The following is a 19,433-nucleotide window of genomic DNA, read 5'->3' on the forward strand; positions in this document are numbered from 1 at the left end:
ACCTCAGTTCCGATTAATCCTGGGAATGCCGTGGCTAGTCGCACACAATCCGCAAATCAACTGGCGTACCCGTGAAATGGTTTTCACCCATAGTTGGACGCACTCTTGCTACCCTGGGGGTCAGAAAGGGAAGCACGCTAGGTCTCCAGTGCATGAAGATGTGGCGAGAGTCCTGGGGGGGTCGCTACATTGCCTGTACACTATCAAGACTTTTGGGAAGTTTTCCAGAAGGAACAAGCAAATACTCTCCCCCTGACAGACCTTACGATTGCCAGATCGATCTGTTGCCTGGAGCCCGGATCCCGTGTGGGCGTATCTATGCATTCTCAGAACCAGAAAACCAGCACCTGAAAATCTATATAAAGCAATACCTGGCCAACGGCTTCATCCGCCCGTCTAAGTCATCGGCCGCGGCCCCGTTATTCTTTGTGCCGAAAAAAGAAGGGGACTTGAGAACGTGCATTGATTATCGTGCCCTCAACCAAATTACCATCAAAAACCGCTATCCTTTGCCGCTGATCCCGGAGTTACTAGACCAGGTCAAAGAAGCCCAGATTTATACTAAACTGGATCTTAGAGGGGTCTACCACCTGCTGCGCATTAGAGAAGGGGACGAGTGGAAAAGGGCATTCCGCACCAAGTACGGCCTATATGAATATCAAGTAATGCCGTTCGGACTGTGCAATGCCCCAGCGCATTCCAATACTTCATGAATGATGTGCTTAGAGAACTCATTGATGTCTGCGCTCTAGTGTACATTGATGACATCCTGGTGTACTCGACATCGGAGCAAGAGCATATAGGGCATGTACGGGCCATCCTGACCAAGCTTCGACAACACCACCTCTACACTAAGCTGGAGAAATGCTCGTTCCATGTCACGGATGTGGAGTTTCTGGGTTTTGTCCTTTCACCCAGGGGAATAAGCATGGACGCTCATAAAGTTGATGCGGTACTCAACTGGTCAGCACCAAGTTCCATAAATGGGTTCCAGAGTATGCTGGGTTTCACAAACTTCTACTGCCGCTTCATCCCCGGGTTCTCTCAAATTGTGCACCCAATTACTTCACTCTTACGGAATTGTAACAAGACCTTTCGCTGGACCAAGAAGGCGTTCCAGGAACTCAAAGCGAAGTTTACCATGGCCTCGATCTTGCGGCATCCACGCCCAGACCTTCCCTATATTGTAGAAACAGACGCGTCCAGCATGCAGATGGGTGCAGTACTGTCGCAGAAGGACCCGCTCACAGGCCAACGCATCCAGTGGCCTTTTGGTCGCGGAAGTTCACGTCGCCGTAGCTCAGCTGTGCCATCACCGATAAGGAGCTACTGGCCATTAAGGCCGCATTCAAGGCTTGCCGACATTACCTATTGGGGGCAAGGCATATCATCACAGTGATAACTGATCATCGAAATCTCCAATATTTGAAGGATGCGAAAGCTCATTCCTCCCGGCAGCTACGTTGGGCTCTTTTTTTACAGAGTACGATTTTGTAATCACATATCGACCTGGGGTTAGGAATGGCAAAGCAGATGCCCTTTCGCGCATGGGCACCGAGGAAGCGGCACTGGTACCCCCCAATCCTGTGGCCATTATCCCTAACAACTACAAGAATGGGGCTCCAGAGGCGAGCACTTTTGTGTTAAGGACCAACTGCCATACTATAGGAACCGGTTGTTCGTGCCGGTGAAGGAACTGCAAGAACAAGTTATATCTGAGTACTATGACTCTCTTATAGAGGGACACCCGGGAATTGCGAAGACCTTGGCCAAGGTGAAAAGGAGTTGCTGGTGGCCGACGTGGCACAAAGACGTAATTGAATTCGTCACGTCTTGTGGAATCTGTGCCCAGAACAAATCCTCCAAACAGAGTGTCATGATCTCTGCTTCCAAAAGGTCAGGGTTTTCCCAACTCCCTTGGAAGCAGATCCATAACCCAGGTTCCGAGTGCCAACCAGTCCCAATTGGGACTTTTTGGACCCAGTGCTGGCGCCAGTGGCACCAGGCTCATAAATATGCCCAGTCCCAGCGCTGGAAGCGCCGGGCTCATAATGCTTGGGTGGACTTACCTGCAGCAGACCATGCTGCTTACTTGCCTGCCAGTTGAGCCTCTGATCCTCTTCTGTTTGGAACTACTTTTCCTGTTGGGTGGGGCAGGAGCCACTCCCTAGATTCAGAACACTGAAACTCTTCTGGAAAGCAGGAACTCTTTTCTTACCTAGGCGTGGCTGTGGAAGGAGACACCTAAGCACTACAGGAGGCTATTTAAACCACACCCGATGGATGAATCTTGCTTTGCGTTATTCTGCATCCTCTGCAGCAGAACGCTCATCGTGTCTTCTGCATCTGATCCTGGGCCTAAGGAAAAAGGCTTACCATCCTGAATCCAGTCTTCAGCAACACCTATAAAGACAAGAAAGAACAGGTTAGCATTACGGTCTTCAGTGACAGCTCTTCACTTACCTGGTCCATCGGCTGTCACCAACGCCTCGCGCTGCATTCCGGCATCTGAAAGACAAAGGCTTACCTACTCTTCGTGCGCTCCGGAGGTCTTCACACTGCATTCCGGCATCTGAAAGACAAAAGCTTACCAACTCTTCGCACGCTCCGGAGGCCTTCGGCGCTGCATCCCGCATCTGAAAGACAAAACAAGGTGCGTTTAAAGACATTGGGGAACTTCAATACTCACGTGCCATTACTCCTTTCCACATCTAACCCAGTGGGTATTCCGGCACCCTGCAGCCGCTCCGAACTTGTACCTGCAAAATAAAAAGACAGTTAGAGGGCATCGTGAAGCAGGCAACAAGCGCTTACTTACGTGCTTCCAGGCGCTTCTATTCATCACACGGGCTCCATCTTCAACTCACTTCAGCCCGTCATCCGCCATCGCCGGAACCCTGCAAAACAAGAAACATCATTACTAAAGACTTTAAAGACATTAGAATTACTCGAAACTTACCGTTCGTGCAGTAAACGACGGACAGCAGTCCTCTGAAGTCAAGAGGCCTGCTCCCCTTATCCAGTGAAGAAACTGGTTACAGCACCCTGCCCCGAGGCAGATGGAGAGCACGGCGTTCACTTACCTAAGGTGAGAGCGTTAACCTTTGGGGTTCTACAGGAGAAGAGAAAGGGAAGAAGAGAGAGACATTCAATAACCCAGTTCCTTAATCCCATATTTTCTATCTGCAGACATCTTACCCTTCGAGTCAGACATACAGTGCACAGAGGTCCAGCCCAAAGAGCCAGCCATGTGTTACACATCACCTTTGAAGATATGGTATACGCCCAGTCAAGACCGGCGCCTGTACGGGAATCAGGTGAGCGTTACAGAACGCAAAGCCTACCACAAAACTCCCGTCCAGGCGCTATGGAAACCTCGGATACCGACCAGCTAGCCCAGTTACTTGGGGAACTAAGGGCAGAAGTGCATGCAGCCCGTCAGGAAACGAACGCTCTAAGAAGGGAACTGATTATTTCCAAGGAGCGAACAGATGATCTCGCTAGACAATTGCTACAGTCACAAGCCGGACAGACCAGTTACCCGCATCTGGGGGAAATCTTCCTTCTACATCCTCTATGAATCCAGTGCAGATCAACCTACCTGGGAATGTACCTCTGGCTCCGCCCGAACGATTTTCTGGTGACCCAAAGAGGTTTGCAGTATTTATCAATCAGTGCCGGTTGCATTTCTTATACCGGCCAGCAGCCTTTCCAACTGATCAAGCTAAAGTAGCTTTCGTGCTTTCGTACCTTAGTGGCAATGCGGCAGACTGGTCGATCCCTCTAGTAAATCAAGATGATCCGGTCCTCCATGATTTTCAAGCTTTTCAGCTCAGTATGGAAAAACTGTTCGCAAGACATTCACAGGGGCAGGCCTTGGACAATGAGCTTCTTTCGTTGCGACAAGGTAATCAAGACCTTTTGGCTTATATTGCGTCTTTCAACAGACTGATAGTGGAAACTCAATGGCCTGAGGACAAAAGGATTACGCTGTTTTATAGAGGTCTACGTGGAGAGCTCAAAGATGTGTTAGCCCAAGTAGTGAATCCCCCACAAGATTGTTCGGACTATATAGACTTAGTCGTTCAAATAGATCACAGACTACAGAACAGGAAGGCCGATCGTTCCAAGTTTGATGCTCGAGTATTTTCCAAACCGCCAACTCCTTCCAAAGGAGTAGTCTCCGGGGAACCCATGCAAATAGGGGGTCTGAAAGGTCCTCTAACACAAAAGGAGCGGGAAAGGAGAAAACAGTTGCAATTATGCCTCTATTCCGGAAACTCAGGGCACTTTCTTCGAGACTGTCCGGTGAAACCTGCCAAGAAGGCAGTAGGAGCTGCAGTTACCAAAGTTACAAACTCTGAGCAGGGAAACGACCTCGCCCGACAAGAATAGAGGTCCTCTTGCCGAGCGTGAAAACCAGTTCCGTGACCTCGCATTTCGTGATACCTATGGTCCTCATTAGCCCTGATAATCCGGATCGATTACATGCAATTGAAGCTTACGTCGACAGCGGTGCCATCGGCAATTATGTGGATCATGAAATGGTTTTGAGGATGAATCTAACTCTTTGTCCCAAGGCTGTAAAGGACGTCATTGCTACGGTGGATGGTACGGAGATAGCCTCCGGGCCAGTAACGCATACCACTCAAGAGGTGACGCTAGTAAGTCAAGATGGACACCATGAGAAGATCGTGTTCGATGTGATCAAGGCCCCTCAGTTTCAGATTATTCTAGGAATACCTTGGTTAGAGAAACACAATCCTCTGATCGATTGGCGAGCAAGAACGGTCCAGTTTCCAGAATGTGTCTCTACTTGTCACCCTCCACCTGGTGTTGACCTGGCAGCAATTTCTTCAGAGACTCCCCAGTTACCTCCCGAATACCTAGAATACCAAGATGTTTTCCGGAAGGATCAGGCTAACTCTCTACCTCCTCATAGGTCTTATGACTGCCAGATAGACCTGATACCTGGATCTACTCCTCCTTGTAGTAGAATTTATGCCCTCACCGAGCCTGAGAACCTTCACCTTCGACAATACCTGGATCAATACCTGGCAAATGGGTTTATTCGTCCTTCCAAGTCCCCTGCTTCTTCAGCTTTGTTCTTCGTTCCAAAAAAGGAAGGAGACCTTAGAACTTGTATAGATTATCGCTCCCTGAACCAGATCACCGTTAAGAATAGATATCCGTTACCTTTGATCCCTGAACTCCTGGACCAAGTCAGAAAAGCATGCATATATACAAAGCTGGATCTTAGAGGAGCTTACCACTTGGTACGAGTAAAAGAGGGCGATGAATGGAAGACGGCCTTCCGCACCAAGTATGGGCTATTTGAATATCAGGTCATGCCCTTCGGACTTTGCAATGCCCCGGCCGCCTTTCAATATTTTATGAACGATGTCCTCAGAGAGCTCATAGATGTGTGTGTTGTTGTTTACATTGACGACATCCTCGTTTATTCTTCATCGGAATCTGAACATCAGAAACACGTGAAAATGGTCCTCGAAAGATTGCGTCAACACAAACTTTTCGCTAAGTTGGAAAAATGTGTTTTCAACGTGACTGAAGTTGAATTCTTGGGATTCATATTATCACCTGGCGGAGTGCGTATGGATTCAAAGAAGGTCGATGCAGTTCTCAAATGGCCATCACCATCCTCCGTAAAAGGTGTGCAAAGCATGTTAGGCTTCGCTAACTTTTACCGCAGGTTTATCCCCGAATTCTCTCGAATAGTCCAGCCCATCACTGCCTTGTTAAAGAAAAACAAACGTTTTGAATGGTCTACCGAGGCGGAACAAGCTTTCCAGGATTTCAAGACTAAATTTATCTCTGCACCAATCTTAAAACACCCTCGCCCCGAACTCCCCTACATCGTGGAAACTGATGCTTCAAGCCTTGCCATGGGGGCAGTTCTATCACAAAAGGGCCCGGTAACCAATCAGTTGCATCCCGTGGCATTTTGGTCCCGCAAATTCTCGCCTCCTGAAATCAATTACACGATTACTGACAAGGAACTTCTGGCTATCAAGTCTGCCTTTAAGGCTTGGCGGCATTATCTTCTGGGGGCCCGACACACCGTTACCGTGATTACGGATCACCGAAACCTGCAATATTTGAAAACTGCAAAAGCCCAATCCTCTAGACAACTCCGTTGGGCATTATTCTTTGCCGAGTTTGACTTCATAATTACCTATCGACCTGGTACAAAGAACGGTAAAGCTGATGCCCTTTCTCGGATGGGAGTGGAAGAACACTTGATCAACCCTAAACCTGTACCAATCATTCCCGAACAAAGAATTCTGGGTGTAATCGCCACAGAATCCATAGAGGAAGTTAAGGATAAAGCCAGGCAACTTGTAACTCCAGCAGACATACAGAATTGGCATCTGCAGGGAAAGGACTTTGCAGTAAAGGACAACTTATTGTATTTCCAAGAACGATTATACCTACCCAGCACAGATTTACAGAAAAAAGTAATCTCTTGTTATCACGATTCTTTAATGGAAGGACATCCCGGTATGGCCAAGACCTCAGAAAAGATCAAGCGCTACTTCTGGTGGCCGTCTTGGAAAAAAGATATCAGAGACTTTATAATGTCCTGTGGAGTATGCGCCCAAAACAAGAGTCAAAAGGAAAGACCAGCAGGCCTCTTACGCCCTATTGACATCCCACCTCGCCCTTGGCATACGCTTTCTATGGACTTCATCACCGATCTACCTCCATGCTCCGGATACAATACGATTCTAGTAATCGTGGACTTATTCTCCAAGATGGCGCATTTCATTCCGCTCAAAGGCTTGCCAACAGCAGCAACTCTGGCCCCAGAATTTCTCGAAAACATCGTCCGACTGCACGGTTTTCCTTCGGTTCTAATTTCGGATCGAGGTAGTCAATTTATTTCTCATTTTTGGCGAAGTTGCTGTCGGTCGGCTCAAATTGATGTGAGACTATCGACCAGTCACCACCCTCAGACCGACGGACAAACTGAGAGGACCAATCAAACTCTGGAACAGTATTTATGCTGCATGCTGCAACAAACTGAAAAAACTTGGAAAGACATCCTTTGGATAGCCGAATATGCCTACAATAACTCTGTCCATTCGGGAACTGGGAAAACCCTGTTTTTTCTTTTGTACGGCAGTCACCCTCGAACCTCGGAGTTGGATCCCCCCCAAGATCTTGAAACACCAGCAGTAGACTACCTGCATTCTAATAATCACCCAAGCCTTTTAGGAAGCTGTTTCTCACCTTCAAAGGGCTAAAGAACAATACAAGAAAGGAGCAGATCAACATCGGAAGGAAGCCCCTCAATATCAAGTAGGGGATCAAGTCTGGTTATCCACCAAATATCTACCTCTAAAAGGGCCACGCACATTCAACCCAAGATACCTTGGTCCCTATTCCATCACTACCATAGTAAACCCAGTAGCGGTCAAGTTGGACTTGCCCCCGCACATGAAGATACATCCGGTCTTCCACGTCTCTCTATTAAAACCCGTGCAACCTCAAACCTGACTAACTAAATCTCCAAAACCTATCCTAGTTGATGGAGAACTCGAGTTTGAAGTCAAAAGCATTCTGGACTCCAAGATCTCCAAATCTAAACTATTTTACCTAATTGACTGGAAAGGCTACGGCCCCCAAGAGAGATCCTGGGAACCTGCTGAATATGTCCACGCTCCTCGCCTAATCAAAAGATTTCACCGAACATTTCCTGACAAGCCAAAACCCCCGGAGAAGCCCGGTTTGGGAGGGGCCTTGAGGGGGGGGTACTGTCATGATCTCTGCTTCCAAAAGGTCAGGGTTTTCCCAACTCCCTTGGAAGCAGATCCATAACCCAGGTTCCGAGTGCCAACCAGTCCCAATTGGGACCTTTTGGACCCAGTGCTGGCGCCAGTGGCACCAGGCTCATAAATATGCCCAGTCCCAGTGCTGGAAGCGCCGGGCTCATAATGCTTGGGTGGACTTACCTGCAGCAGACCATGCTGCTTACTTGCCTGCCAGTTGAGCCTCTGATCCTCTTCTGTTTGGAACTACTTTTCCTGTTGAGTGGGGCAGGAGCCACTCCCTAGATTCAGAACACTGGAACTCTTCTGGAAAGCAGGAACTCTTTTCTTACCTAGGCGTGGCTGTGGAAGGAGACACCTAAGCACTACAGGAGGCTATTTAAACCACACCCGATGGATGAATCTTGCTTTGCGTTATTCTGCATCCTCTGCAGCAGAACGCTCATCGTGTCTTCTGCATCTGATCCTGGGCCTAAGGTAAAAGGCTTACCATCCTGAATCCAGTCTTCAGCAACACCTATAAAGACAAGAAAGAACAGGTTAGCATTACGGTCTTCAGTGACAACTCTTCACTTACCTGGTCCATCGGCTGTCACCAACGCCTTGCGCTGCATTCCGGCATCTGAAAGACAAAGGCTTACCTACTCTTCGTGCGCTCCGGAGGTCTTGACACTGCATTCCGGCATCTGAAAGACAAAAGCTTACCAACTCTTCGCACGCTCCGGAGGCCTTCGGCGCTGCATCCCGCATCTGAAAGACAAAACAAGGTGCGTTTAAAGACATTGGGGAACTTTAATACTCACGTGCCATTACTCCTTTCCACATCTAACCCAGTGGGTATTCCGGCACCCTGCAGCGGCTCCGAACTTGTACCTGCAAAATAAAAAGGCAGTTAGAGCGCATCGTGAAGCAGGCAACAAGCGCTTACTTACGTGCTTCCAGGCGCTTCTATTCATCACACGGGCTCCATCTTCAACTCACTTCAGCCCGTCATCCGCCATCGCCGGAACCCTGCAAAACAAGAAACATCATTACTAAAGACTTTAAAGACATTAGAATTACTCAAAACCTACCGTTCGTGCAATAAACGACGGACAGCAGTCCTCTGAAGTCAAGAGGCCTGCTCCCCTTATCCAGTGAAGAAACTGGTTACAGCACCCTGCCCCGAGGCAGATGGAGAGCACGGCGTTCACTTACCTAAGGTGAGAGCGTTAACCTTTGGGGTTCTACAGGAGAAGAGAAAGGGAAGAAGAGAGAGACATTCAATAACCCAGTTCCTTAATCCCATATTTTCTATCTGCAGACATCTTACCCTTCGAGTCAGACATACAGTGCACAGAGGTCCAGCCCAAAGAGCCAGCCGTGTGTTACACATCACCTTTGAAGATACGGTATACGCCCAGTCAAGACCGGCGCCTCTATAGGAATCAGGTGAGCGTTACACAGAGACCCGCAGGACTCCTCCAACCTCTGGACATTCCGCCGGCTCCGTGGCACATACTGTCCCTAGACTTTATCACAGACCTCCCTTCTTGTCACAGCTACGACACAATGCTAGTGGTCGTGGACCTATTCTCCAAAATGGCTAATTTCTTCCCATTCAAGGGTTTACCCAATGCCTCCGGCCTCGCTCGGATCTTCCTCGAGCAGGTAGTGCGCTTACATGGATTCCCTTCCGCCCTAATATCTAATTGCGGAACTCAGTTTGTGTCCAACTTCTGGAAAAAATGCTGCTCTCTTGCCCAGATAGACATCCGACTGTCCACTAGTCACCACCCTCAAACAGACGGTCACACCGAGAGAACGAATCAGACCCTTGAGCAGTACCTACACTGCATGCTCCACCAAACCGAAGGGGATTGGAAGGACCTCTTATGGATTGCCGAATATGCCTACAATAACTCTTTACACAGCAGCCCGGGACAACCTCTGTTCTTTACGGTTTACGGAAGACACCTGCGCACGTCTGAGCTAGACATTCCAACACCTGTGGAGATGCCAGCCGTCACCACTCTCCACACGACCATCACCCAGGCCTTCACAAAGGCTCATGAACACCTGCAACTAGCCAAGGCACGCCAGAAAAAATATGCAGATCAACATTGCATCAAGGCTCCGGACTACCAAGTAGGGGATCAAGTATGGCTAGCCTCAAGACACATACCTATTAAGGGGAAAAGGACATTTTGCCCACGGTTTCTAGGACCATACCCAGTGGAATCTGTCATTAACTCAGCTGCTGTAAGATTATCATTACCTGCCCACATGAAGATACACCCAGTATTCCACGTGTCACTTCTAAAGCCAGTAAAGTTGGGAACCTGGTTTACTACCCCACCAGTGCCCGTAATCGTCCATGGAGAACCGGATTATGAAGTAAAGGGCATCCTGGACTCTAAGTATGTGAGGACAAAACTCTACTACCTGGTGGACTGGAAAGGCTACGGTCCGCAGGACAGAACGTGGGCGCCCAGTGAATGTATCCATGCTCCGCGCCTGCTTCAACGTTTCCATCAAGAGCACCCAGACAAGCCAGGTCCGGACAGGAGGGTCACCGTGAGAGGGGCTTTGGGGGGGAGTGCTGTCACGACACCGAGCCCTGGCTGTGGGTCTTGGGCACCATGGCCTCCACCTCAGTACCATTCCAATGCCAGAAAGGCCCACACTAGCCGGTTGCGGGTGCCTTGGACACAATCCTCGCGCTGTTTGCACCAGGCGCACTTGGCAAGTATGGTTTCCAATGGACAATGGGGGAATATGGCTGCCCCCACAAGGATTATCGGGGAATTGCAACAAGCAGGCTAGCTTCTGGGTAGGGTCCGCCCCTAAGGCACCTGGGATATGTGCCGGGTATTTAAACCACGCCCGACACGAGGCACATGCTTCGTGTTATTCTGCTTTGCAGCGTGACGTTCACCGGGTCCTACTCTGTATCCTGGCCCGCTCAGGCAAACAGCCTGGAAGAACATAGCTATTCTTACCTGCTCAGCTCCAACTATTCATCCAGTAGGAGCCTTCGAGGGTATCGCCATCGGTCCTCGGCTACATATTCAGGATTACTAGAGGCAGGAACAAGAAGCTACTTACCATCTCACCTGGAAGGCCTTCGCCATTACGAACCTCACTTTTGGTGCTCAGTCCCCCAATCCATCGCCGCTTCCAGGAATTCTCCGCGGCCTGAAAAGAAACAAGGCACAGGTCAGCTCATTTTCAAGGACGCTTTCAGCGCCGCATCTAGCGCATCCTTACCTTCCAACTCTGCATTCAGCCTCAGCATTCTCCATCAGCCTCTACAAAACAAACGAAGAAGGTTACTGGGACATTCATCAACATAGACTTTTTTCAAAAGAAACATTAAAAGACTTAACTGAAAGGAGGAGTCGCAGCCGGTCTGGACTCCAGGCGAACGCCAGTGAAGTAACTTAGCAGACCACGCCAACAACGACGCAACCCTGCCAAGCACGGCAGGACGGAGAGTACAGCATAACGAAAATCAAGGTGAGCGGAGTGCCAAGGGGAAATCGCAAGGGAAGACCGGGAGGTGAGCCGCGGGAGACAAGGAGAAGTCGCTAAACCCCTCTCCCTTTTTCTACAACTGATCCCAGGTAGAACGTCCGGGGGAGTGGCAGAGAGCCCAGAGGTGTCCCGGACCAGTCCAGAGGCGTCCCTGTGGTGAAGTAGATGTTGATGAAGTCAGTGATGATAGGGGACAGGGTAGGAGCACAGAGTTTTAATAAGTGGGCCAGGCAGGTGTCTCCCTTACAGTTAGGTTTTAAGACAAGGATGGTGGACAGAACTTGATCTTGGAAGACTTTATTGAATTTGAACAGGAAGTTTAGTTAGTAGAGACGTGGTTGGCACGATCAGTAGAACTAGGTGCAGTGTGTTTGCTGGCAAGTGAGTCTCTTTTAGCCCTGATTTTATCCTGGAGGGATTCCATTTTGTGTGTGGGGGCATTTTGGATGACTGTGCACCATGTTTTGTCTACATGCATGGGGGTGGAGGGTGGAATGGGTGATTCCAATTCTCTTAGTATAGAGAAGAATGATTTAGTGTTAGAGGCTGCCTTGGAAATACGAGTATTATAGGAGTTAGATTTGTGGGCTACAACTGCCTATGTATAGGTTTTGGTAGCTCTGGCTAGTGTGTTGCAGTTGGTGGTGGAAGGATTTCTGTTGTGTAGATGTTCAGCGGCTCTTTTCTTGCGGCGTAGGTTAGTGAGTTCCTCATCAAACCATGAGTTAGCCTGTTTGTGGGGTTTCAGGCATTTTAATACGAGCGGAGCATGTGTGTCTAGGGTAAGTTGAAGGCAGGAGTGATAAAGGCTAGCAATGTCATGTGGGTTGGTGTTGGTGGAGTCATGGTTTTTGAGTAAGGCTACAGGGGTGGGGTTCAGTTTGTTAAATGTAAGTTTACGGGAGTTTCTAACCAATATAGGGTTGGGTTTGTTTGTGAGGAGTGGTGGCCTGTAAGTTGGTGATGTTGAGGTCAAAGTTAATTAGGAAGTGAACCGACCAGGGAATTACTGAGATAGAGGTAATGTTACTGGCTCAGTTGGAAGTAAGAATCCAGTCAAGGGTTCAGCCTTTGTTGTGGGTGGGGGTGGTGATGAGTGGCTTTGGGGTCATTTGTGTTATTATAGCCAAGGTTAATGTCAACTAGATTAATACAGTATGTAGAGGGCTTCAAAAGCGGTGTGATAAGTAGTGGGATGTCGATGTCAGGTTGATTGGCGTTGTTGGGTTGGCGGTAGACTAATAAGATGTTGTAGGTGGTTTTAGGGTTAGTGGTTAGCTTCATGAGTAGGATTTCATATCCTGGTGAAATAGAAATAGGGCAGGATCCGATTAGAAAATAGGTTGTCGCTATGAGCGCTACCCCTTTACCTAGGGCATCAATGCTGTCTTCTCTGAGGAGAGTGTAGGCAGGTGGGACAGCTAATGTGAGGGTAGGGCCTGGGGCTAGATGTAGCCAGGATTCTGTGATGGATAACGGGTCTAATTTGTGTTCTATAAATAGGCCATGGATGTCAATTGCATGTGCTCCTATGAAGCGAGCATTAATCAGGGTGCATTTTAGGTTTTTTTGCTGTTCTTGCGTAATGAAAAGGGAGTCAGTGGGGACTGATTGGCGTGTTATGCTTGCCAGATGCGACAGTGGAGCATTGTGGGCAGGGAGCAGGCATTCCGTGACTTCTTGAGAAGTCTGAGGAGGTGATGAGGATGCTTTTGATTGGGGGAGAGAGCTTCGAGGGTGGAGGATTGGAGTGCGTGGGCGTAGCGAGAGGCAAGTCTGGCCAATCTGTGGGTTTCAAAGGAGAGGAGTGTGGTATGGGGTGTGTGATGTCTGCGGCGAAGTGTTCTTGCTCTGAGACTAGAGTAGCATGAGGTTCCTAGGCAAGCTTCAGTGAAGCTTTTATGGTCAGTGCATGGTCAGTTGAAACAGACTATGTGCAACTGGGGACAAAGAGAATGAGGCAGGGGAAAGAATACACAAATGGAGTAACAATTTGAACTCTACAGGGGAACCAATACAACTCCTCTTAAGCTAATGAACGGCAGGGGTGACACATAGAATGCTTATCAAGTGGAATCAAGACCCCGTAAAACGTGAGTGATAAGACACCAGGCTTCCAGGGATTTGGAGGGATGGCAGATCCTGCTGGGTTTTATATCCCAGACTCTTGTAGACACCAGTCTGGGAGAAGGAGCTGCAGAGTGTGCTGGGGAGTATATGTCAGACCAAGACTTCCTGCGACCAAACCAAGAAAGTGAAGGAGCAAAATGGAGTGCCTGATGTTCACTCTTTCCCAGCACTGGTGGAGGCCAGACTAAGAGAGGAAAAGAGAGAACCACAGAGTCTGCCGAAAAGTATAAACGAGACCCAATCAAAATACCCAAAGAAGACTTCACTGGGCAACTATTGTGGAGCTATGAAGAGAGACCTTAGCAGGCTGCACAAGCAAGAGGTCAGAGGTATGCAAGAACCTGGCAGATACCAATGTTGGCAGAGCCATTACAAATTTGCTGGGAGTTATATTTCCAGCCCTGGTGTGAGCCAGAACCACAGGCAAGGACGATTTAATGGGTCCACTGGTGCAGCCAAGAAAAGGTTTACAAGATTGGAGGTAATTAGGAATGTGATCAATTGGCCTGTGGCAGTTGCCAGACCCAGATGAGAAGAATGGGACCTGAAATATGTCCTGTATTATTACAAGAATTAGATGCTTCAATCCGGCCCCTTGGAAATCCTTGAAGTTTCAATACTGTTTCAGGGCAATCCAGCAAGCTGCCTATACCCTGGAGACCTTTGCCAGAGGATGTGGTTCAAGATAATGAGAAAACAAGACCGAAGAAACAAGCCAAAGAACCCTGGAGAGTATTTCTGAGGAGTCCTACCCCCATACGTGACTTGGTTCATTCCGCCCCACCTGATCCCAAGGTCCAGCGTGGAGGGGGACATTTTGAATGGCATTTTGAAAAATAGGGAAGCAAGCTGGAGTTTAGATCCCTGGAGCATTGTATGAATGTAAAGAAGCGAGATGGGTGCTATATCATTGGAGATTTTATTTTAGAGTAAGAGAAGCTGAACTGGAGACTTGGTTCTTTAGAATTTGCAGCTGCACATGTTTGAGATCCTTCATAACACTTTTAAATTAATTGCTTACATTTTTTAGTTGTCCGGTAGGTCTCGTAGATATTATTCCAACCAGAACTCAGGAGAGATTTGTGCTGATACGAAGGGGGTGGGAAAGTATTATGAGAACATTGACTCTAATAACAGCCAGGCCTGTGAACTTTGGAACTCAACCATCATTTATCCTTGACACTGTATCATTTATTCTTATCTTAGTTGCTCTTCCGTGCCCCAACGACAGATAGGCTATTCTGCATAGTTATTAGCAGGTGGTTACCGGGATAGGAGTTCATCAATTTACCCTGTTTTGAAAAAAATATGTTGACCGATACGTTCTGTGTCTACAGTGTTGTGTTGGGCTACATTGTCACATACAATAACACATTTGGGAGAGATATTTAGAGCCTGATTCACAGAGCATTTTCCGATGGGATTGCGCCATTATAAAACGCTTCTGTGAATCGGGTCTTTAATGTCACGTTGTATCTTGATGGTAATGAAAAGAATTTAAGAAAAAAATGAAATGATAATTTAAGAGCAATATTTATAAGTCATATATTAAAAATGTTTTTCTTTTTGTTCAGCTTGTCCAGCAGATCAATTTAGATGTTCCACTGGCTTATGTATCGAGAAAGCGCAACAATGTGATGGAATCAATGATTGCTTTGATGAAAGCGATGAGCTTTATTGTGGTTGGTATCTTGAGTTTGATTTCTTAAAACTATGTTTTACATGTGACCTATCGAAATTATACTATAGCAATTCATGCTACTCTGCTATCCTAAAACATCTCTGTGTATTAGCATTGCTACCCAGCACAAGGTCATGTCTGTTAGGCAGAGATTGCAAGTGTGGGCATTGGTGTCTGAGCAAATATTCAATGTGATGGTGCACGTTGCAGATTTGGAGCACTCATGGCATGGTTTTGATAGACCTCTAGGTCAGCGAGCAAACTCATCCAGGGCCACACTTTTGCACCTATTGTTTTATATCGATCAAAAAGTGAATCATCAAATGGTGTGTATGCTTTAGCCAATGCTATGAAAATGTAACAAGTAGTCTTAGAAATGGGTTGTGACATCACTGTGATTGTGCAGTACTTTCATGAGAACATTTGTTCTGAAAATCACTACATCGCTGATCAATAAGTACAGCACTCTCTTAGGTCTCATTTGGGGTGAAACATATCCTGACCAACATATATCTCCTATATAATCTATATTTTAAATGTTTAGCATGGTTTAGGGTGAAAGGATTGAATACAAAGGGTCGAAATGCAACTGTTTCGAATCAAAAGGACTGGGAAAAAAAATCGAACGCACTTTATTTGGAGGGGGGGTTCGTTCCCCCCCCCCCACAAATCCCTGTTTTTTTAGCCAAAAACTACACATTTAACCTATACCAAGGCCCAAAAAAAATACATTTAAAAAAAGTCATTCAATCATTTTTTTTTCGGTCCTTTTGAGTCGAATGTATTGTATTCGACCGTTTGACTGGACACCGTTTAGCTCATATGCAAGCATCTCAGGTCTGCACTCAAATGTACTTTCCCTTGCAGCTACAATGAACCAGAAAAACCAGGGACCCCAGGGACGTCATTGCAACAAAATGGAGAGTTAGAGAAGTGTCATCATGCACCCTTTAAACTCAACCCTGATGACATCACATTGCCATTCACCCCAATTACACCACAGAAAGTATTGCAATATGAACTGTGGCACTGATGACATCACAGGAAGTGACATTTAAAAAGTGAAAAATACTACAATAGTAAAATTGATCAAATAAAAACATAAGTTAAGTATATCAAATGCTTTTTTAGTTACCAACCATATGGATTAAAAATGCATACAGACAACGGGTACCTTGGGCACATCAGGTAAAACCACAATACGTCAACAGAAATGCCAGCATATGCTATAAACGGCCTTGTGTCAGAGGCATTTGTGTATATAGGGATCAGCCAAGAAACAGACTGAAATACCCAAGAGGAACATACTCATGTGTCATGCAACAGGCTCTTACACTCAGCTACAACCTCAGGTGACAGGTCATCGCCTACTACACCACGCTACACCTTCAGCAATAACCTAGGCACAGTTACAGCTTTGTGTGACAGACAAATCCTATTTTCCCAACACTGCCCAAATAGGGCAAGACACAGCCTAACTAGCCAGTGCAGTCTGGTTCTTACAAGTGGGAATTCATTATATTATTCATTCCATGGTCATAAACCAGTACTCCAAATTGTATCTGTACAGGACACAATCAAGCAGACTTTTTGGGAATGTGCGTGTCTTCAGTCTCCAAAGCCAAATACCTAAAAGGTTATTGGAGGATAATTGCTCAAGGATTATGTCCTTCTTACACTTCCTCTGGCCTTTGTTGCAGCACCCGTACCAAGCCATGCATAGCAAGTATTTCAGGCTTATATATTAAATCGTGCCAACACATGCTTTATGTCTCTTCTTCTCAGTGTAAACCTTGCTTTGCAGCGACTGACACGGAAGCCTCAAATGCATGTTTAAGATCTATAAATAGCGAGGCTCCCGGGGCAGACGCTGTCCCTTTGGATTGTTTACAATGTGAGCTGTTGGCTTTGGCTCCTCTTTTTGCTGAGCTTGCACAAGGACAAGGGACAAACAGCTATGCTAATTCTCCTGGACCTCTCTGCAGCGTTCGACCTAGTGGATCATGCAGTCTTATGTAGCCATCTTAGGTCGGCGGTGCTTTTCTCAGGGGAAGCCATAGCCTGGGTCCAATCCTTCCTGCCAACAGGACAATGTGAGTCTTTTCCCCACTAACGGCTGCTGACCCAACTCAAATCTCCTGTGGAGTACCCCAAGGATCATGTGTCTCACCCACTATGTATAACATCTTTACTAAGCCTTTGTTCGACAAATTAGACAGACTGGGTATCACCTACACAAATTATGCAGATGATACCCAGATCCTCATTCCCGTTTCGGGCAACTTTTTGGAGAATACAGCCTTAGTAAACAGAGTATACCTCCTCATTCAGGCATGGATGACATCTGCCTGAATGACGATAAAACTGAAATACTAATCCTAGGCTCTGAAACTTACATTAAAAAACTTAGCCCTAACTATACCGCCTTCAACATCGACAACAATCTCATCACGGTGATGCCAGTGGTCAAAACTCTGGGCTTCTATCTTGATGCCACCCTCTCGCTTAAGAAACAAGTCAACTCACTTGCATCCTCTGCAGCTTATACCTGTAAGCTTATCCGAGCTTGCAGACCATACCTCTCCACCCCGAGTTGCATCACCCTCGCCAATGCCCTTCTAATGTCAAGATTAGACTACTGTAACACTCTCTACTCAGGTGCCAACAAAAATATCATCAACAAGATACAAAGAATGCAAAATAACGCTCTAAGAGCAGGCTTGAATATCCCCAGGAGAGAACACATCTCTGATGCTAGAAGAGAGGTTCATTGGCTAAAAATTTCTGACAGGATACTTCTAAAAACAGCCTCCCTTACCTCAAAATGCTTAAACAACTTGGTCCCACCCTACCTTGCTGAAAGGATAATTAGAAGATTGTCCACACGCCCAACGAGAACTACCAATGTCCATACCCTGGAAACGGCCAGATTTAAACGGGGCACAGCTGGAGGATCTAGCTTCCCAGTTATTGCAGCACAAACTTGGAATGCACTCCCGCATGACCTCAGAAAGGAACAACCATACCCTCAATTTAGACTAAATGCAATTAAATGGCTACGAACGAATGACTGTTAGCTTACCTCTCTCGGTACCTTGCTCTCCTATCTTTACTGTATGTCTCTTAATTTGCTTCCTCCTGTACGCCACTGTAACCATCCTGGCAGCCTATTTCTTTTTTTGTTTTTTTCAAACTGTCTTGTATATCATATGCTTCTGTGTACACATTATGTAACCAAGTTTAGGTTGTCTTGACCTCTACTGAGCCCGGCTACCTAATGGGTTTGGCGCTCAATACCAAGTAAACAAACAAACAAACAAACAAGCAAACATTCTTTTTGTTAGAACTGTGTGTCAGCCTGCACCATGGAAAGAAGCATGTATTGTTCCTTTGCAAATCATAGCCTGTCTATTATCACCCCTTTTCATTGAAGGATTCCACAGCCAAGTTGCTTGGTAGAATATTAGATGTCAGATTGCTTGATTGCTTGAATGGCTTGAGGAGCATGGTGTTTGGGATGCCACTAAGTATGGCCCTATAAAGCGTGTGAATGCAGCAGAACAGAGTTGAAATACAAACCTTTTTCTGGAGAAATATGTGTGTTGCTGGAAGTCAGTTGGCTACTTGGGGATTTTGGTCAAGGCTCCAGGCTTTGAGTCAGTTAACCGTGGGGAGCTGTGGAACATGTCGACTAATGTGGTGCCTCCTAGTAATTGGCTAACTGTTTTTGCAGAGATGCACTGAGATCTTGAAGCCAGAGTGAGGTATAGCCAATTAAACTAGCTTACCTATTCCTCTACCGTGTCACTGGAGGTTTATCAAGGGTGTGTTCCTGTGACCTTACTTTTTAATTCCTATGTGAATGCCCGGAACAGAGAATTGCAGAAGGTTGCCAGATTTACACTGAGGATAGGGGTCAGGGATATTTGCATGCTGGCGTATGCTGCTTAAGTTGTTTTGTTGGAACATACCCTTGCAGAATTACAGTTACTCGCCTAGGCATATGAGAATGTTTTGTCCAATCTTAAACTGACCATGAATGTATGTCTGTCCAATGTGATGCATGAAGGTAAGCCTTGACGCTATAAAAAATCAATATTTGTAAATGCAAAAACTATAGGGTCATTTTTATGAATACCTTGGAGTGGAAGTTTCACTTTATTGTTCAACTTACAAAAATGTGTCAACTTCGTGGTGCATCAGACCAATAAAGCAAAGAAATTGTCAACTTCCGATTAGTTGTATTTTTCAAATTTATAAATGAAAATGTAGCCCATTTGCAACATATTGTTCAGGCATTACTGACGTCGTTTCCA

General features: G+C 46.7%; 1 protein-coding gene across 1 annotated transcript in view; it reads left to right on the forward strand.

The window, feature by feature from the left end:
* The window catches only part of TMPRSS7 (transmembrane serine protease 7), a 731,423-nt gene that overhangs the window by 549,144 nt on the left and 162,846 nt on the right, over positions 1-19,433 (forward strand). Inside the window, exon 15 of the mRNA XM_069636244.1 lies at positions 15,011-15,118. Coding sequence (XP_069492345.1) covers positions 15,011-15,118 — 108 coding nt within the window. The remainder of the gene's footprint in view (positions 1-15,010; positions 15,119-19,433) is intronic.

The sequence above is a fragment of the Ambystoma mexicanum genome, chromosome 7p (assembly GCF_040938575.1).
Source record: "Ambystoma mexicanum isolate Mex_15411 chromosome 7p, UKY_AmexF1_1, whole genome shotgun sequence".
Taxonomy (NCBI): domain Eukaryota; kingdom Metazoa; phylum Chordata; class Amphibia; order Caudata; family Ambystomatidae; genus Ambystoma; species Ambystoma mexicanum.